Below are 22161 nucleotides of genomic sequence, written 5' to 3' on the forward strand. Positions count from 1 at the left end.
TGTATTTTCTCATCTTGAGAAGAGAATCCCAAGGTCATCACTGCTGTGCCAATACAGACAGTAAGTTCACCTAAGAAGATTCCTCAGGTCTCCTAACTCTGCACAGCTTGGCACATGAGCCCCTGGTAGATGATGATGAGTCACAGGTCCATCCACTGGTCCTGGAAGCTCATTCTGCCTGAGACTACCAAGGGTGACCATGCTCCAATGCAGTAGCTTTCCAATGTAGTGAGTTCCCTGTACCTAGTGATTCTGAAGTTAAAGTTTATGAGTAATGTAAGGCACTGCGAATAGTGGTCATTCATTCCTTACAGAAGCCCATCTTCTAGAATGGTAGAGATGGTATATTGCTCACAGGTGACGTGGTGCTCCCCATCAGAACCCTGATTGTTTAAACTAAGTTGAAAGCACTAGCAGTGAACAAGATGAGGTATCTGTCTTAGTCAGGGTTTCTATTCCTGCACAAACATCATGACCAAGAAACAAGTTGGGGAGGAAAGGGTTTATTCGGCTTACACTTCCATGCTGCTGTTCATCACCAAAGGAAGTCAGGACTGGAACTCAAACAGGTCAGGGAGCAGGAGCTGATGCAGAGGCCATGGAGGGATGTTCTTTACTGGCTTGCCTCCCCTGGCTTGCTCAGCCTGCTCTCTTATAGAACCTAAGACTACCAGCCCAGAGATGGCACCACCCACAAGGGGCATTTTCCCCTTGATCACTAATTGAGAAAATGCCCCAGAGCCAGATCTCATGGAGGCATTTCCTCAACTGAAGCTCCTTTCTCTGTGATAACTCCAGCTGTGTCAAGTTGACACAAAACTAGCCAGTACAATTGACCCCTTATCAACTTGACACACAAACACATCACTAGTAAGCCTCAACCCTTACACTCTTATTCATTCCCAAGGTCTAAATAACTTTAAAAGTCCCACAGTCTTTACATATTCTTAAAATTTCAATCTCTCTTAAAATCCAAAGTCTTTTTACAATTAAAAGTCTCTTAACTGTGGGCTCCACTAAAACAGTTTCTTCCTTCAAGAGGGAAAATATCAGGACACAGTCACAATCAAAAGCAAAAATCAATCTCCAACCGTCCAATGTCTGGGATCCAACTCACGATCTTCTGGGCTCCTCCAAGGGCTTGGGTCACTTCTCCAGCCATGCCCTTTGTAGCACACACATCGTCCTCTGGGCTCCAGATGCCTGTACTCCACTGCTGCTGCTGCTCTTGGTGGTCATCTCATGGTACTGGCATCTCCAAAACACTGCATGACCCCTTCAGTCCTGGGCCTTCAATTGCAACTGAGGCTGCACCTTCACCAATGGCCTTCCATGGCCTCTCACAGTGCCTAGCCTCAGCCGCTCTGAGCAACCACTTCATGCCTTCAAAACCAGCACCACCTGGGTGACCCTTACATATTACCAAGTCCTGCTGCAGCAAGAGTACAACCTTGGCTATCTCTGAAACACAGCCTCTTTGTGCTTTCAGAAAATACTTCCCAGAAGATGTCACCTCAATGATGCTGGTCTCTTCTTAATCACCGCTAATTTCTTAGCTCCAGCTAATCAGCATCAATAGTCCCAGTAATGCAAAGTTTTTGCTTTAGTAGTTCTGGTATCTTGTTAACCACAGCTGATTCTTCAGCCCCAGCTAACCAGAACTACAAAATCTTCACAATTAAAACAGCAATGGCCCTGAAAAGAGTCTTTAATTTTCCCTCTGAAATTTCACAAACCAGACCTCCATCTTCTGCACTGTTCTCAAATTATCTTCCAAGCTCCTACACAACATCTGACAGAGCTCTTAACAACGAATGGATCTTCAAGCCCAAAGTTCCAAAGTCCTTCCACAGTCCTCCCCAAAACATGGTCAGGTTGTCACAGGAATACCCCACTCTGCTGGTACCAATTTGTCTTAGTCAGGGTTTCTATTCCTGCACAAACATCATGACCAAGAAACAAGTTGGGGAGGAAAGGGTTTATTCGGCTTACACTTCCATACTGCTGTTCATCACCAAAGGATGTCAGGACTGGAACTCAAGCAGTTCAGGGAGCAGGAGCTGATGCAGAGGCCATGGAGGGATGTTCTTTACTGGCTTGCCTCCCTGGCTTGCTCAGCCTGCTCTCTTATAGAACATAAGACTACCAGCCCAGAGATGGCACCACTCACAAGGGGCCTTTCCCCCTTGATCACTAATTGAGAAAATGCCCCAGAGCCAGATCTCATGGAGGCATTTCCTCAACTGAAGCTCCTTTCTCTGTGATAACTCCAGCTGTGTCAAGTTGACACAAAACTAGCCAGTACAGTATCTGACCTCCTTTTACCAAATGTGACTGCTTCCTTCCCACTGTGCTTGCAAATGGCTCCTAGTAAATCACATTTCTTGAGTGATATAGTTGCATTCTAGTCTCTAGACCAACAAGTGCAGCTTAGAACTCTGTTCTTTAAAACTTGTCTAGGTTCTGGTATATGGTCAGTTTATGTTAGACGCACATACAAAATCACAGTGGCTATATTTCATTGTTTATACATTTTTATTCCCAAAGTGTTAAACACTAGATGCTTAAATCCAGGTGAAGTAGTGACAAAAAAATCTCAGGATGTTCAGTTTGCTTGAGATAGACCCCAAAACATGATGCAGATTGGAGAGATGTAGAAAAGGGCTGTTATATCAATGATGGATATCAGCTATTCTTTAATATTTCAGTTTTAATGCAAGTGAACATTACCATGTGATTTTGGTTTATTTTTGAGTGTGGGCTAAAGGTAAAAGAGTCTTCTGATGCCTCTGTGGGCAGCTTGTCTGCATCGTGGGACTAACTCACCACAGACCTGAGTCAAATTCAAACCCATGCCTACAGACTCTCAGAGCGACCAAATCACCAGGATCCCACATACCTTCACAGGTGGGTGGAGAGCCTTGGAACAGTAGTTGTGAGCTGAGCTTGCATGTCAGGGTGTCGCTTCCCAACAGTGTGTACCCTGGATGGCACTGGTACTTCACGAAGTCCCCTGAAAGAATAAACCCAATACCCTGGAATCTACATTTTCAGAATGTTTGACTGCTGCGACTGTGCCAATTATTTATGACTACTCAATAAACCATGCCAACGAGGAGACCATTTTAGAGGGTCTGCATTCGCTTTATGTGTATCTCTAAAATGCTGTTTTCAGTTCTTTGTTTATAAAACCTAAAAGAAGGCCATATGTAGCTGTTCCTTGACCAATTTAAGCCTTTGTCCCACTTTTCAAATGCCTTGCTAAATAAATGGAAGTTCCATAGTTGCCTGGGATCTAAGCAAGGCTTAGAATGGAAAGAAAGAAAGGTTTCAGTAAACCAACATTGCTTGCCCATGATCCTGTCAGGGAAACACCTTGTTCCAATTGGCTTAGCCATCTTGAGTAGAACAGGGACTAGGTCATGTATTTTGACTAGCATTCTGCAACACAGTGTAACGACAGGAATAAGATTTTGTGATAGAGATTGAGAAATGATGGGGTTCTCATAATTACACTGCCAATGCATTCTGTGGCTGTTTCCCAAACAGGACCTGATGAGGACCAGATAACTAATGAATAAGATCATGGTTAATAACAAAGCAGTGGTAACATTTCTAAATATTATCATTACGTACATTCTACATGACTTTTAATCTGAAGGTCGTTATTTACAGCCAAGTGCAGTCTAAGTCAGGTTCTGAAAATTTTAAAATAGCAATAATTCCATAGAGCAAAAGTCTGAAAATGTCAAGAGCAAAACCTAAACTAAGAAAGTAAGTAGCTTGCTCCATAGTCTCTATGCGAGGTTCTACAATGTGTGGGGACAGTTTCTGCTTATTGTTTGCCTAAAGTCTGTATCAGCAGAAGCTGTAAGAAGCCAGAGCCCATAATGTGGAGTGAAGCCAAATGGAGATACATTACCTATTTCAAAGTCCTCATCTTCTGTAAGCAGGTCAGCCTGTGGCACTGCTGGGGGAGGCGGGCACCTCTTCAGCTGAAATGCTGTAGTATGTTTATGAAAAAAGATAACAGCTGTGGTTAACTAACTTTCCTGAATGATCAAATGACAAGGCCACGTGCATGTGTAAATCACTGTCTCCAATGACTCTCTCTGGCTATTATATGCCTGACAATCATGCAGTTACTATGACACCTATCCTCCCCACTTTGGAAGGCTTCACTGAAATCATCCTACCACACACTGTTTAGCATAGATAAGCTCATCTCTCTCTTGTCCTGAGTAACATTTTGGGATCATAGGAGACAAGGGGCTGGCGACCTTGCCCCTTCTGCTATCAAAGACATCATGAGGTCATCATATGATGGTTACTATGACATTTCTTTAGAGTCAGGCACACACAAGCCTGCATATAAGCCACGTGCATCACAATGGTGTCTACAACAGGATCTCTCTTCCGTCTACATAGGAATGAACCTCAGGTATCTACCAACATGACCTGATGAAATGAACTGACAGCAGAGATACTTCCTACCACCAAAGGTTTCTAGGACACTCTGGTGGACATGTGGGACAATCCAACAGCTGGAGATAAAGTATGTATATAGGGTAGGAAGCTTTCCTGGGACTCTATGCCACAGCCATTGAAGTGGAAACAAACTGACCATGGAAATTGAGGACAAAGAAGCCTCCATTGGAGAAATCGCTGTGGAATTTGAGCAGGACCTGGTTGGTGGAGCTGTAGGCCGTCTCAAGGGCAGTGTTTCCACTGAAGACCCCAAGCTGAGGCGAGTTCTGGTCAGGACCATCCCTGGGAAAGAGATGGGGCCATGAGAGGAGTAAGTTCAACGTTATAGCAGAGGCTGCATAGCCAGTTTCCCAATAGGGCCAAGTGTGCAGAAAGAATACAGGGCTGATCTAGAAAGACCAGTGCACACTGGCCTCCTCAGAGATACTTCTGTACTGTCAGGAACCCAACAACTACATTTTAAAATACACATGGTATTCACTTCCTTATGACTGATATTTATAATAAGTTTTACAGTTGAATTAAAATACTAAAATTGAAATGTGGTATTTCCCTAGCACTGACTTTAGTAATAGGATGCATGCATGGTGTTTAGGATGTTCACCACCTTGCAACATCTCTCTGCTTTCTGACTGTGGGCAGTTGACACACATAAATTGCTACGACTGGATTCTATGGAGCAGAATCTACATGGATGTATTGCTTGGTGGGACTGCTGCTTCATTGCTTTGCTTTGGAACAGGAAGGAACCCTTGGTGCTTCATCTCCACAGCCACTAGCTCAGCTTCTCAGAACCACCCTCCAAGACCTCATTGCAGCCTGGAGAGGCAGCTTCCCTTGAGCCCTGCAGGAGTATCATCCACATTGGCTTTTCTGTGTATGGTTCTTCCTGCATTTTAGATGAAATATTTAGGCTATCTAGTGTCTGTTCCTCTGACTCAGGCTACTCTCCCTTACTCCTTGACCTGTAATAAGAATACAGGCACATGATGCACCCTCCATGCACACATATATTATACACAGACAGACACATTTAGACACTCAATAGACAGACACACACATTCACAGACACAATATAGATATAAAACATTCCTACATTCACATACAGATACATACAACACAAACACACACATGTGACAATCATACATTCATTTACAGACACAAGCAGAGATGTATATATACATGCATAGAATAAGTATTCATTTATAAACAGACATACAAACATGAAATATAACACAAATGTGCATAAACACAAATACAATCATAGATAAGCCACACATGTAGAGACACATACCTACAAATACATTCACTTAATGTATCAAAAATCACAAATGTACACACACAGTTCACCTGTAAATTCAACAATGCTACCCTCCTAGTACCCCATCAGCACCTTCTGGCTCTCCCATTATAGTATAAGGGAGATTACTCATGCCATCTTTGCCTTTAAATAAAACCCAAGATCTCTTTGGTGGAACAGGTATTTCTACAGGTTCCATCTAGTAGATTCATATTCATCACATCCTGGCCTAGATTTCTCTCCAAGACTCATGGGAAACCAGGTCTGTGCAATTCAGGGTGGGAGGATGCCCTGAGGAAATACTTCCTTAGTGTTCTCTCATGCATCCATTAAAGGGAAATATATGTCTGTGCATGTGTATATATATATGTGTGTGTGTGTGTGTTGCCCTCATATACAACACACACACACATACACACACAGACACACACAGACACACACAGACACACACACACCATTCCCCCACACATGTACACACATCCCTTAAAACTGTGGAGTAAGCCAGATGAAATGACACCCAACAGCAATTCCAGCACTCAGAAGACTGAGGCATGAAGGTCACAAGTTCAAGGCTAGCCTAGGTTACCTTACATTTTTTTTAAATTATGAATAATTTAAGCAAAGCAAAATATGAAATAAAGTAATCACAGCTTTCCCCAGTACATTCAAACAGTCTCGTTATTTCTAACAGCAAACTAGACATATGCCTTGAAATGTCCTCTGTATTGTTTGATTTTGTTGATGAATTAGTTTTTCAAGATGTGCCCAGACAGATCATTGGTAAACATGTAACCTTACAAATCAGAAGCAAATGTTCAGCTAAAACATCCCACCACCAGCAGGAGCTGCCATTCCCTGGGAGAGAGAAGTCATACCACACAGCAATGTAGTCATTTACAGCCTCGGTCTGCAGCAAGGTGAAATTGATGTACACTCCGTGGCCTGGAGGGACAGTGACCAGCCACAGACAGTCCTTCAGAATTGGGTACTCATCCGGAAACCCAGGGGAATAAATGGTACCATTCTGTGATGTCACATTATATCCACAGGGAGCTGAAAAGGGAGACATTGAAAATAGGTTAAGATGGTTGATTTTCAGAAGTAGGTAATGATTCCAGTGTCTAAAGTCAAAATTTCCCCTTGCAGGGAAATAACTGTGAAATATTTCTGGTACTTCTTTGTCAAACATATTCACCCCTAAATCTGGAAACTTCAGGACAATTATACTTATAAGTTATCTCAGTCTTGCTTAATATATTCTTCAAGTCTTCAAAATCCCGTAGGATAGTCATTCCCAGACGATTAAAGAAATCCTGTCACTCATCGCCTGTAGCTGAGCTGATAATCCATTGGGCTGTCCAGTGCAATGGCTTATGTGGAAATCAGACATAAATAGGGAACTAAGTGGTTTTGTTTTCTGCTACTTTGCTAAAGCCTATTTAAGCCTGTGAAAGACTGGCTGTTAAACCTATGCGCCTCAAAACAAAGACATTATCAATTCTTTGCAGATTTGCACCTGAGGAAGCAAGATAAACTTTCTTACACATCCTTCTTGAAAAATGTGGCCAAATGTATGGTCATGTGCAGACCCAGCAACTTTGACTATATTATACTTGTCGTTTATTGTCACCATGGTAATTGGTTTACTTCTGGAAAAGGGTGAGGAGCATATAGCACTTCTGCCTGTAATGGATGTGCTTGCTTCCTGCTACCCTGATAAAGAGCATGACTAAAAGCAACTTGGGGAAAAGGGTTTATTTCAGCTTACAGATTTTAGCCCATCATGAAGGAAAAGCAGGGCAGTAACTCAAGGCAGAAACCCAGAGGTAGAAACCAAAGCAAGGAGAATGAAAGAATGCTTATTGGACTGCTCCCTAAGACTTGCTCTGGTTGTTATATATATAAATAAACTCAGGCCACTTGCTAAAGAATAGCATTACCAACAGTGGTCTAGGCTTTGACATATCAATCATTAATCAAGACAATATTCCTATAGACTTTCTTACAAACCAATCTGATGGGGCATTTTCTCAACTAGATTTCCTTCTTCCAAGATATGTCTATATTTCTGTTAAGCTCACCAAAAGCAAGTATCCTGCTTCATTCAAGTAAGGCCAGGTGGTAACAGGCACAAGCCAACTTTGAAGTCACTCCAAAGCTAGGAATGTTGGTCACCATTGAGAATCTTCCACAGCTCTCAAATTTTTGTCACAAAAAAAAATTTTTTTTGTCACAAAAAATATAGATGCTGTGAAGACACAACACACACACACACACACACATACACACACACACACGAGAGAGAGAGAGAGAGAGAGAGAGAGAGAGAGAGAGAGAGAGAGAGAGAGAAAAGAGAAGAGAGGAGAGGAGAGGAGAGGAGAGGAGAGGAGAGGAGAGGAGAGGAGAGGAGAGGAGAGGAGAGGAGAGGAGAGGAGAGAGAAAGGGGAATGGTAGACACAAAGCTCTGAGATACCTTGTGACTGAGACATTTTAGTCACATGCTGGTTTCAATAAAAGATGAGAGACTGAAATGACTTAACTCTAGATCACCCGGGAAGAGAAAAGGTTATGTAGAACTTTTTAGAAATTTAATAGTGGAATGATTAGGTAGGTTTTTGGAGTCAGACAAGCCTGGATTTGAAATGTAGCAGAGCAAACATCCCTCCTATGCTCACTTCTGGTCATAAGTGGATGAGGGGTAGAGCCAGCTGACACCTGGGGTCTGTAAATGGCCTCACCATACACTATCCTCAGTAGCCACTTACCGCCCCTGAGGATGGAGCTCCCTCCCCTCCAGACTTGTGTGCTGAGCTCCTTTCTACATGGACAATCTGTTTTCCTTCTCTCTAGCTATGGGAATGGACTTGGCTTTTAATCCAATTTACTGTCACCACCTCCTTAGAGTCTTCCCAGGAGCTCTTGCTGGATCATCAATATGGTGGATCCAAGATCATCCTCATCATTCTGTTGGATACTGGAAGGCAGAGCCTGCACACCTCCTTGGGCCCGGTAGTCTCCCTCCACTAGCCTTTGTTGGGAGATCTGTTCTCAATGGACAGCAAGGAGCTGACAGCCCATAGATGGTACAGCACTGTCCATACTGTAGGGACTGGCTGTACCAGCATCCTTACATGTTCATGGGTATTTCCTTACATTGATAAATGGCTCAGTTTTCCTTGTGACCTTTTGCTTTTCAAGTTGATCTTATTATTGTATTGTGACCACTTAACATGTAGGTTGAGTGGTCATTTTCCAGTGGATACACAGGTGGTGTATAGATATATGTGGGCAGAACATCCATACACATAAAAGAATAATAAACAAATTTTAAGATACCAGCAAATTTGAACTAAATTTATAACTACAAATCTACCTTTAGTTTTAAAGTATATATTGACAATTATAAATGATTTTGAACTGATTCCTATGCAATTGTGTTAGTGGCAATAAAACGATCATATTTTGAGTTAGGGATGGTGTGTGTGTGCAATTCCAGCATTAAGAAGGCAGAGGCAGGAGAAAACATGAAGATTGAGGACAGCCTGGATTAAATGGGAGGAGAGAGAAAGGAAATAAGGAAGGAAGGAAGGAAGGAAGGAAGGAAGGAAGGAAGGAAGGAAGAAAGGAAGAAAGGAAGAAAGGAAGAAAGGAAGAGAGGAAGGCAGGAAAGAAGGGAAGAAAATGCAAAACTTCTCAGCAGAGAGAGGTACATATGTAATCCAACAACCTGAGTTCATTACCCAAAACCCAGGTAAAGGTGGATGGAGAACCAACTCCACGGTTATCTTTATAAGAGTGTCACGGTGCATGTTGTGAGGCCACAAACAATAATAGAAAACTGGACAGGAATGCCTTCAGTTTCTTATTAAGATCTATTTTTTTATGTATTTGCTTTCATTGGTATGTTATTTGGTTACAGTTTTTATGTATGTAGGCTAAAAACATACTAATTTTATTTAGCAGATTCTTATACAACTTAGCCTCTAAATATTTTCAGCATATTAATGTGAATTGGTTTAGTCTAATGGTGAGAGTGGTTGCATTCAAGTCTAGCATTATTCAATATGACTGGTCTGAGATGGACAGTTTCTAATGCAGAAACCAAGATGTCTCTCCAAGAACCTATACTTTTCTTCTAAAAGGTTTTGAGCCTCATTTGATTGCATCTCTGACGAAAGTGTTCAAAGTCTTCAAAGCTCTGTCCTACAAAGGAGAACACTCCTGCCTTGCCCAGAAGTGGGGCATGGCTGAATGCGCTAGACTCTGGATTACAAAGAACATGCTAAGAGAGGCATAGGGTTGCAGGATACTGTGTTCTCTGCATAAGGCAAACTTGTAGTTTGAACAGAGAATGAGTGGCATCACTATAGTATTCAATCCTTAGCAAACACTGACTCTAGTTTTAGCATTTTATAGGCAAAACAATTTTTTGCATTAAAACTCTATGCTAATTATTAAAAACTTAACCCAATATGGAGAGGATACTAAACCTGTATTGAACGCTTATTAGAAAATCCTGCATAGTCCTTCTAATTGAATTCAATAGTTATGACATAATTTCACAACATTGGTATGCTTCAGGGTATTTTAAAATTTGTGACACTATTGCTAGGAATTAGCATATAATATTGCACTTGATCTTAGCCAGAAGGTCAAGGTGTGCAGCACATCCTTGCTTAGTGAGGGGTGTGCCCAGAGAGCTAGGCATCTTGGGAGGCAACGCAGAAGCATGCAGTAGCCTCTCCTGAAGGAGTAGTGCAGAGACAGCCTGGTCCCGAAGGACAAGCCAGGAGACTCAGCATCGTTAATTAGTGAGCTGCTCAGGTCTGTCATGACTGGGCACACAGCTAAGTCAGAAATCCTTGGGAACAAACTGGATTTTCCCAACAGGGAGTCAATGCATTATCTCACACTGACTCTAGAGGGCGACACAACTTCCTCACACAGTTCTGTATCTATCTCCAGTCGCATACTGCACTGATGAATTTGGATTCCCCAGGAATCCTGGAAATAGCCTTGTGTGACCTCGGTGTTAGAAGGGGCAGGAAGACCTCGAGAGTTCACTGACCAGCCAGCTGTTCTAGCTTATCAGTGCATTCTGGGCTCAATAAGAGACCTTGTTTCCAAAACTAAAGCTGAGAACTAAACAACAAGTGCTGACCTCTAACCTCCTCGCTGCCTACACATGCACTGTACACTACACCCAGACATACACAGATACGCACAAAATAAACTGTTTTAAAATTTAAAGAGGATGCCAATGAAGATGGCATCACATTCAAACCACAATGAATAATGCAGACTCCTAATTCTATTCAGCAGTTCTCTCCATCTTAGAAAAATTAAGCATAAAAAAACAAAATAGTTTCTGATTAATATTAATATAAAGCCAAGAAATTGACCTGTTATGTGTGAATTAAAAGGATTCAAATGGAGACTAGAAACCAAAACAGATTGAAAACCTCATAATTTCAAAGTAATCGAGAGTTGCTAATCAGAGAGGATGTTATTGGGGCTGCTGCTTTGGTGAAGATGGGGCTCAATACATGGTCTTCTCATGCTCAGTGTCTGTTGCGGTGAACTGCACTCTCACTCCTGAACTAGAGTTTTCAAATGGAAAGCGGATGAAAATACTACTTAAAATATCTTAATGAAGAAGAAACAAACAAAGCCCTCAAACTCATTCAAAAATTATTTCACATGTAATTAAATAAGTATCTGAATTTTTAACTACAGCCAAGAGGCTTATTTTACATTTATAGTTGTTCTTAAGATTATCAGAATGGAAAATATAGGTAAGATAAGGATTAAAAGGACACCACAGTTATTTATTTATTTATTCCTGCTTGGGTAAAAATCCATAGCTAGGTACCTTCCCTTCCCTTGCTATAGATAGAAGAGGTGCTTAGCATTTCAAAGTCCCCTAGAGATTCCATTATTATTCATTGGAAGGTGCTGCATCTGTAATGCAGGATCCAGCCTTAGCAGTAATCCTGTTGCAGACCCCTCCTCCTAGATGCTCCACATCACCAGTTTGTTTTAGCTTGTCATTGCAGAGATGCTTAAGTCATGCTAAAAGTCAGGAAGCCCCAGTGAAGCAGGACAGTGTAATGTCTGCTCAGAGGCAGGGAAGACTGTAAACCTAGACCAAACTCAACACCCTGATGCTCATCACCCTGATGCTAGCAGCTCTTAAGAACCAGAGTCAAAATTCTAAGCATCCTGTCTGGCTGATGGAGGTATGCTGAAGACAGGATGGTGCCCCTCCCTGGGGCTCTCAGCCTCCTGAAATAATGTGGGGACAAGAAATTGAAATTGCCCCAGGCAAAAGTCAGTGATGGCAAGACCGAACCTTGACAAGGACTAAATGTAATTATTTATAGCTCTTTTCCTTCTGCCTACACCTAAGCCTCATGTCAGGACCCCAAGATGGGTCTCAGTGGTTGGAGGTTGCCATGCCTTTACTTCTCCCCGCAATATGTCTACAAAAGTGTCACAATTACTTGTGTCTTTAGTTGGCCTGCTGAGAATAGGCAGCCAAGCCCAGATTCCTATTGTTGTCAGGGCCCAGGCACAGATCCTAACAACTCCGTAACAACCCACATAGTTAGACTTCAGTTTTCTGGAAGAATTCCTGCTTCTACTAATGTTGTTTATTCCACCTCAAGTGTTTTGTCTCTGGGCAAACACCATGGGCTGAGTCATTCATGAACAAGAGCAATTTCTTTCCTGCAACACAGATTCGAAGTGAGATTACTATAGAGGCTGAGTAGACAATAGTGTGATGATTAATCTCCAGGTCAAATAGGGGAGAGTTCAGTCCAGCATGGAAACAGTCTCTGGGTGCACCTGTGAGGGGTCCATGCCAACTAGGAGAGATTTCAGTCCAGCATTTGCAGGGAATCTGGGTGCACCATGAGGGGATTTCTATATTAGGGTAATAGAAAGATCTACCGCAAATGTTGGCAGTACTACCCTATAGGCTGGGATCCTGGATTGTATGAAAAGGAGCAAGGGAACTGAGTACCAGCCTTTCCTCCTCTCTGTTTCCTGCCTGGATGCCCCCTGTTCCAGCCGCCATGGCTTCCTCATGGAAGGAAGATCCCTGCAAGTTCTAGTCAGAGTAAGCCTTTCCTTCTTTAAGTTGCTTTTGTCATGAAATTTGTCACAGCAACAAGACCAGTAACTACTAATAAACAAAGACTTCTTCCCAGGGCTAAATCCGCTATCACCTCCGTCCAGTCCCTGGTAACCCCTGTGAAGGTTAAGGCGCCTTATTAACTCCTGTTTTCTTTTTTCGGGGCCTGTGATGATTTGGGGGCAGGCTCCTGAGTCTGCTGCTGAGATTTTAGTGTTTGTATTTAATACTTCATTGTCTTTATGATTTCCTTAAGTGTCAAGTCTGTATGTTCTTTCAATTGCCTACTGTGTGATATCTTTCTGAAATATCTAGTAGAGTATATTGTACATCCTCGATACTTATCTGCTGGCTGAAATAATGCAGCAGGGCACATTCACTCAGTCGTCCCGGCACTATGTCCCCTGTGAGAAGCTCACTTGTCCCCAAGAGAGATGAGGAGCCTACCGTCACACCGTGGGAAAGGGTAGTTCCAGTTCCTGTCAGTTCCATGCTGGCAGGTGAGCACAGGGTGGCCTAGCAAGATGTAGCCCGGGTAGCACTCAAAGGAGATCGACTGGCCCACGCTGTAATCCGAGTTGATCATGAACCCATTCTGGAATGCGGGTGGATCTGGGCAGTTCTGTAACTCATAAGCTGAAATGAGAAATAGACAATATCAAGCTCCCAAGCAGGGGTTGGGCTCAAAAGGACTATAGAGGAGGAACATAAGTGCAGTCAGCTCCCGAGGATGTGTCTAAAACTGTCTGTTCCATCCTGAATGAAGCAACTGATAATTAATAGGAGGGGGATTATAGTCACAGGCAGTTAGTGACCACTTAGTGCATGCATTAAAAGGAATCTGACAAGGTTTATTGCATTGGCAGGAAATCACATGTGTAAGTCAAGTTAGAAAAGAATAGAAACTGTGGCAAACAGACCTGTCTGAAATGATGAGTGAACATAGACCCAGTGTATCTTTGATTGTAACAAGACATATCCCTGTTCTCCCTGCTTCCAGATCAAACCATGCTTCATTTTATTTAACTCAGTCATTTAGTAGAAATAATATAGGACATCCTCTTCATTTTATGTTTTCTAGAAAAATAAAACCGTGGAGCCACAAAGCTAGCAATTACTCTTTGCATAAATGCTATAATAACCATTGTGGTTTATCATTAAAATAATTATGTTCTAATGGATGTGGGTTTTCATGCCTTTATAGAAGCATGGAAAGTAGAGGCAATTGGTGCTTTGTGAGGCCAAGGTCATCCTTCACTCCAGAGTGATTCTCTGTCTTAAATATATAAATATGTCTGAGTAAAGATTCCAGGATGACAGCATATGCTGTTCCCATGCTATGGCTATAAGTTTTCCCAGGAATCAGGAATATGAGCTACTCTGCACATCACCTGTGATTCTGGCTAGTAGAGTCTCAGTGCTAAACATTCCACACTATGCTGTCTTTTTGTCTCTGGAGCAATCAATGTCCATAAGAACATCCAAGTCAGGTGACATACTGGAGAAACCACTGTGGAGGAGGTGACTTAGTCTCCTTGCTGAATGTCATCAGGTAGAGTGGTGGTGGTGGACAGTTTGGGAGATGGAGATCTAGCTGGAGGAATGGCAATTGGTACATGACTGTGATGATCGTCTTTACACAGGTCCCTTCTTCACATATTCCTTCCTAGCCACCATGAAGCATATCACCTTCTCCACACATTCTCTGCACCATGATGTTTTCTCCAAGCACACTGGGTCGAGGTAACCGTGAAATGAATTCTCCACAACCATCAGCCAAAATAAACCCTTTCCCCTAAGATGCTTACTTCTGATAATATGTCACAGTGACACAGAGGTAATTAACACAGAGGCCAGACAAGCCCCTCAAACACTGTTAGAAAGATCAGAAGTCCTAGGTATCCTCTCACAGACAATAGAACACTTAAGAATAATGGAAAAGAGGTGACAGACTCACAAAAGTGTGAAGTAGAACCCAGTGTGCATATAAACTGTCCATTCCACCATCAGAGGCAAGTGTGTGGCTTGAAATTCATTTAAAAAAGCATACTGGAAAGTACTCTGGGTTGTGACGCATCAAATGCAAAGGCTTTCTGTCTTCATATTGAACTACTTGAGGTTGAGAGGCCATAGGAGAAATGAATCTAAAGGCTCACAAGCAGGCTGGGGAAATGAATGAGCACACTGCAAGGAAACTCATCAAATGAAGCATGAAGCCACAGCACTAGAATGGGAGGCAGACAGAAGTTTAGACCTACAAGACAGGTCTGAGAGTACCTGCTGTGTAGTGAGACCTCGGGGTATCAGCATTCCTACAGAGGCCTTGTGGAAAGATGCCAAGTGGGCACATCCAATAGAGGCTGGCTATAATCTCAAAGATCTAAGCATTGTCTTTGAAGAGGGTCTTGAAGAACAATTGACAAACATTGAGAAATATGGATTTTCATTATTATCAATGGTTTATTCTTATTTGGGGAGGTACTACCATGGGATGCTTTCTCTTTAGGATGAAAGAATGCAGTGGTCATGGGCTTTCTCATTTAAGGCCATAACCCTTCACGAGAGCATCATGGGAAGACTGTGTTCATACTTACACTAGCAGTACTGTTTGCAGAAATCTCTGTCCTGAGGATAATTTCAAAGTAGAAAAAGCTAAGTATTTTACTATGTCAATTGCAGCATTATTTACATTAAGGCAATCCAAAAGTCTAAACAAATAATATCTGACATAATACTGAACACACACAGTGCAGGGCTTACTAATTTAAAAAGGTGTTGAAGAGATACCACAGTTTTGTTCCTAATTTAGTTCTTCTCTTGGGCTAGTGAGTGGCACAATACTCTCTTATAATTGTGGGGCAGTGACAGGGAGCCTCAGATACCACCCAGCTCTGTGGTTGCTAGGAGAAACCACCCACACTCAACAGTATGTTGTGATGCTAATCTGAGATGCTCCACTGACCTGTGTGTTAAATACATCTTTAGCTTACAATACTGTCAGCTTGTCATGGTTTAAATATGAAACTCCCACAGGCTCATGTACTTTAGCACAGTCCCTAGCTGATAGCCTATTAGGGGAAGTTGTGGAAACCACAGGGAAGGGTTAAATGACTAGAGAAAGTCAGCAATATGGGTGACTTTCAAGGGATACAGCTGCTCCCCAGTCTGCTTCTCTTTCTGTTTCTTTTCCTTTCTTTTTTTCATTTCAATTTATGCTTAATAATGAATACACCTGTGCCTCTATAGTATGCACCATGTTTGTGGTTGCCCATGGAGGCTAGAAGTGTTGGATCCCCTGGAGCTATAGGAGCAGGTGGCTCAGCCACCTGACATGTGCTTAGAATGGAATTCAGGTCATCTGGGAGAAATGTGCATGCTCTAGGTTCTGTCCAAGCACAATGGACCAAGTGGCCATGGCTTGAGCCTCTGAAATCACTGTTTCCTTAACAATGGTCATCTCAGACATTTGCCCACAGAGAAAAGGAAAGTAAATAATGTGCAGATTATGGTGAGGTTATGAGGATGGAATGAAGGAGCTGAGTTGCATGTGTACCATGGGGACATATTCTATGGGGACACATTCCAGTGTGTGTCCTTCTATTCATCTTCAGCATCAGAAAGATGCTTCACAGACAGCAATGGAATTCCATGATTGAACCTCTCTGTGGATGGCAATTTATAAAAATGCTAAAGCTGAGCTGTCAGCCTCACTTGCCTTTACACATTATTATGTGTGCAATTCTGTAGTGTCTCTAAGGAGCCTGGAAGCATCCTCAGTGACTGAGAGTGAGAAAACATGAATTAGAAGAGATTCTAGAACCTCACTCATCTCAAAAGAACCCTTGGCCATGGACTAGAGTGGGGGAAGAGCTTCAGAGAAGAGTAGGGAAATCCAAAGTGTTGGGCAAAAAAGCCCAGATTAGGGAACCAGCCATCTAAAGAAGCAGAGTTCAGTCTCAGGAGCAAGGGTTCTGCCCTGCACAAGAAAACAGATGTGAAGAAAAGGAGCCCCGCTCAGAAAGACTCATCTTATACATTTTCTCTCTTATGAAGAATCTAGACCTAAAAAAATATATATAGTTTTTATATTTTAATAATTATAATATTTATATTTAATGTTTATATATCATTTATAATGATTTAATAAATTATTATATATTTAAATATATATATATATATATACATACATATGTATATATATTAGAGTAGAAAATCTCTTGGTCAAGATATTAGGCTCTCTGGCCTGGTAGAGACCAAACACTCCAGCTGAGTGGTACATTGTTTTAACTCAGGGCCAGCCCTGTGGATATGAACCCATGTTCGGCCATGCTAAGGGCATGAGCGGAGCAAATAATGAAGTGGTGAACTTTCCCTCCTTAGAACCCCACCCTCATGTAGAAGCTTATGGCCAACACCCTTATAAAACTTTAAGTCTGTCTGCTTTCCTGGATTATTCGGAAAAGCATCCCTTTCCCTCTTTCCTTTCTATCTTTTATTCCAAGCATATTTACCTTAACACACTTATCTTTTTTGCCTAACACTTTGGATGTCCCTTCTCTTCTCCCTTCCTGCCATGGAGCTGCTTATCCACAATGTGTCTAATTTCCATGCTGATTTAAAAGGCATGGCCCCCACCCTACCCTCTTCCCTGCCTCTGCCATACAGCTGCTGAGATTTACAGCTGCCTACCATGAGAATTTTTTTCTTTTAAACTCTCATAAAATGGACTTAAAGTTTCTGTTTGATTCAATGGTAGATTCTTTCACTGATGGGACTAATAACCCCCAACGGGGACCCGGATCCATACCCCAACATATCAGTCCCTATTATCCACAATCTGTTATTTGGCTGTGAGTCTCTTTAGAATGCTCTGCAAACCACATACCACAGGGCCACCTCTGCCTCTAAGGCACCCCCCCCCATTCTGAAGGCTATAGATGTAGCCTTTTCCTGAGAACCAGAAGTGTATCCACACTGTGACTGCCATTCACCCTCACAATGTGGCTTGAGCCTCAAATGACTCTGTAGGAATAGGCTCTCCACAAGAGAAATCCCATGCTGTGCTCAACTATGGACCAAGATCCTTTTTCCAATATTAATTTTTTTTTCTTTTAGAATAAAATCACCTGCCCCACTCAGCTTTACTTTGGACACAATGAATGTGATGGGAAAACCCACCCTTCAACACAGCTAATAAGACTGCTTGTAACACCCCCAAGGAAATAAGCAAAATGAAAGGTGATTGCCCATTTTCAAGAAAGGAAAAGCAAGTGAAACTACCTGCAATCTAACCTAGTCGTCATTGGGAATACCATACAGAGTTCAGTTGTGTCCTGAAGGCTTGACATACAAGTATCACACACAAAACTATCACTAAATAAGGTCATTCCTCTTAGATATCCCTAGTGAACATCACACACACACACACACATACACACACACACACTGCATTTTATTAACTTTGTTGTAAAGCTTGCTGGATAATTTAAGAACTATAATTGGGTTTTCTTTAGGGATGGATGAAGCTGGGGCTGAAGGCAGCAGCCATTTCTACCCACATAATCAGCCTCTGTGACAAGCTTGAATTGGGGAATTAAAGTGGCCTTTCAGCCTGAAACTCACGATTCTATGCCAATAGCTGCAGGCTATTATAATAGTTGGAAAAAGAGGTTTTTCTTCCCTAATAGCATCTAAGCTACAGATGGTGGCCCACACAATTTCTCAGTCAAGCACACACATAAGCTTGCAAGTTATTCCTGTTGGCTCTTCTTGGAGACTGGCTGGCTGGCACCTCCCACAGTAACCAGGGATATGATCATAGCTCTCAGCAATACTTGCCTTGTACTCAATCCCACTGGTTATATGATTGCTAGTCCCAATATCTCCTGATGGAATCAGCCAGATTATTACTACAATCACTACCCAATCCAAACCCTGGGCTGCCTGAGGTCATGTCTAGAACATCTTTAACCAAATTGCTTCTCATAACTTGGATCACAATGGTATCTCATGTTTTGGTTCACCATAAAGTAAATGAACAACTTTCATGACATAGAACAATTTTTCTCTCTATTGGCCCAAAGGATTTCTGTTCCAGAAGTGACAAAAGAGAGATGAAAGAAGGTGACAGAAATGGTTCTTTTCCCTTCAGAAGTGTCATATAGCAAGAAAAGTGGCAAATCTTGAACACTGAGCCCTCCTCTCTAAGAGTCTAGTCTAGGGATTAGAAAATCCCTACCTAGTTGGACATCTTCTAGCATAATAAAGAACACTGTGGAGAAGATGGGACTGACTTAGCCATTTGTTGGCCACAGCTGGAAGCATTCTTACTCAAATCCCTCTTCAGTCAAGAGCCTCATACACAGAAGAACACGCACTTAGGTGAGAGGAAAGCAGGGTGCCCCTGCCAAGGAGTCCCATGGAACTCCAAGGTGTTCACAACATCGTAGTGGAGAAAAAAAAAAGGATTGAGTTTCAAAATTATATCAGCTTCATTTGTCAGTGATGATGTAAATGATGTCTGTGTCCATAGCAACAGTTAGTGTGCTTGTATATCAAAACAGACTCTTCAATGTACATTGCACAGAGAGCCTAATTGGTTGCTGCAAACTATAACTCCCCCCTCTAAAGTTAATTCACATACAAAAAAACCAAAGCTTTCTCATTGTAATAATAAACAAGCTGATTTTCCATATCCCATAGTCTTTAAAAATTATGTGTACTTGGTGTGTGCATATACGCACGGACAAACACACACACACTTTATATATATATATATATATATATATATATATATATATATATATACTCAATGTATTTACTCTTTTGGTGGCTGAAGTACACAAAGCTAGTTTTAAGGTTTGCATAATTGGACAATTATTATTTCAAGGAAAGTTAATAATATGAGAGAGAGAGAGTTAATATCACCAAAAAGCATATCTAAGGAAAAGGAAGTTATTCAACACGACAACCTTTTGTATTTTCTCAATCGAAGTACCAAGCACTGCAGCATGTAGCCTGACCCTTCACGTGAAGCTGAGACAACAGCTACTATTTATGCCCATCCCAGTCTTCCTGTTTTATAAGAGCCTCCTGCGACAGTCCATGGAACCAGTGGTGATTGCTCTAATGTCTGTTTCATTTTCAGACTGATGCCTAGCTCAATAAAAAATAGCCACAAACCCTCACCCTTCCTAATGCTTCACTTAGAAAGGGACGCAAATATTTCACATTACTAATAGCAAAGTCTCTTGGCTAAGTCATTTAACTTCAAGACAGTTTTAACCACAAGCAGCATTTTTTGACCTTTAAGCAGCCAAGAATATATGACAAAGCTGAGCAATAAGACACTTACTGCAGACATCACTGTGAATGACAAGACATGTTCTCAAGATATATGCATCTTCTTATGAGTTATTGATTGTACCCAAAGCTTATAAATCTTGTGTAGTAAGTAGGGGTGTCTATGTGTCTAACAAATCAATGTCAGGGTCTGTTTGCCAATCTCTACACTTTATACAATGACAAACACCAGTAAACTATTACACCATCATCCCTGTTAGGTATGACAGTCTATGAGTAATGAGCATGTCTCAAGTTCATTGTGTCATTCTTCATTACATAACTGATTTCATGCTTTCTAGTTATAAAAAATGAATTATAATAAATTATACTTTTAGTAACATCTTTAATGTGAATATTAAAAAACTGAGTGTCGAGAAGATAAAATATTTGCTCAGCCAAGTAGATGCCTATATGTGTGTCCTTCAAGAGTATCCAAAGATCCGGATTCCAGATGGCTAAATGGGTGACATCAGTGTGTACAGTCACATTGAGTCAGAGTCTACCTCCACTAAAAAGCCTGCCTCCACACAACCCCCATGTCTTAACCAGGGAAATGTTTCCAAATCTTAAGTTACAAGAAGAAGGGAAAGCCAACCTATACATATACACCAGGATGAGCTTCCTCGGGTTGTCTTTCCTTGATCTCTCTCCAATCACATCTATAGGAACAGCTTCTCTATGACCTGAGAAAAGCATCTTTCAAAGATTAAGACCCAGGGTTTCTAAGGAGCATTTTATCTGTCACCCATGCTGACAGAGCTCTATCCCGTCTCTAAGGGTCTAAGCCTAGCATGGAGCTTCTGTGGACCTTGGGGTTGAACTGCTGTTTTTTCTGAAAATGTCCTTAGGGTGGTGGCTCTCAACCTGTAGGTTGTGACCCCATAGGAGATCAACCTACTTTTTTTTTTTTTACAAAGATCATGTATCAGATAACCTATCAGATAATTACATTGTGATTCATAACCATATCAAATTATAGTTATGAAGTAGCAATGAGATAATTTTATGGTTGTGGGTCACTATAACGTGAGGAACTGTGTTAAAGGGCCACAGCATTAGGAAGGTTGAGAACCACTGACTTAGAGTGAAGAGGCTAGGAAACTCAGAGAACCTGTGGTATTGGCCCTTTATTGTTCAGTCCTCTATTTATAACTGCCATGAGAACCTCACTCTTGAACACGTTATCAAGATCTTTCTTGTATCCTAAATGCCACTTGAGACACTAGTACTCTGCTCAGGCCAAAGCCAGATCAGATGCTTCTGTGAGGTCAGACTCTCATTCGAGATGGTAAAGTCCTTTCCCAAAGGGGCACAAATCATGCTGTCTATCAAGGCACTGATACACAGGCTAGACAGGCAGGTAGAAGACACATGGAACCCTGATGACTGGCTTAACGTGCACCACCCAGAGATGAAACATCTTGGGCAAAAACTCCAGAAGCACAGGAGCAAACCAGCTTGGAGAAGGCCTCAAACCTCAACCACTTCACAGGTAGAGTTCAATATGTACAGGCACCTCTAGTCATGTCTGGGCCATGCAAGGCTTTTAGAGCCACAAGGCTACCTTCTGGTAATCATCCTCATCCCAGCAAAACAGTCACAGAACCCAGAAGTTTAAAAGACTCCATACAAATGCTGCCCAAACTGCAAGGATTTGTCAGCATGGGACAGAAGCCATTCCTCTGAAGTACTAGGTAGGTCCTTTCTTTGAAAGGGAAACTGTGAGTGAGTGTTTTTTAAAGGCTTCTTTTCAATAGCACAGAACTGCAGAAGAGGTAAGCCTTTAGTCAGAAATGATTTGCATATCAACACCTCATGGAAAAACTTTACCACCATGTGGTTGCTGGGAATGGAATTCAGGACCTGTGGAAGAGCAGTCAGTGCTCTTAAC

At 41.8% G+C, this 22161-nt stretch overlaps 1 protein-coding gene across 1 annotated transcript in view; it reads right to left on the reverse strand.

Annotated features, from left to right (window-relative positions):
• Positions 1–22161, reverse strand: part of Csmd1 (CUB and Sushi multiple domains 1) — a 1626901-nt gene that overhangs the window by 100035 nt on the left and 1504705 nt on the right. Inside the window, exons 42-46 of the mRNA XM_085844142.1 lie at positions 13374–13562; positions 6664–6841; positions 4625–4770; positions 3923–4003; positions 2900–3013 (exon numbers count right to left, since the gene is read on the reverse strand). Of these exons, the coding sequence (XP_085700268.1) occupies positions 2900–3013; positions 3923–4003; positions 4625–4770; positions 6664–6841; positions 13374–13562 (708 nt within the window). The remainder of the gene's footprint in view (positions 1–2899; positions 3014–3922; positions 4004–4624; positions 4771–6663; positions 6842–13373; positions 13563–22161) is intronic.

This window comes from Mus caroli, unplaced genomic scaffold, assembly GCF_978045245.1.
Source record: "Mus caroli unplaced genomic scaffold, Mus_caroli_1 scaffold_10, whole genome shotgun sequence".
NCBI lineage: Eukaryota > Metazoa > Chordata > Mammalia > Rodentia > Muridae > Mus > Mus caroli.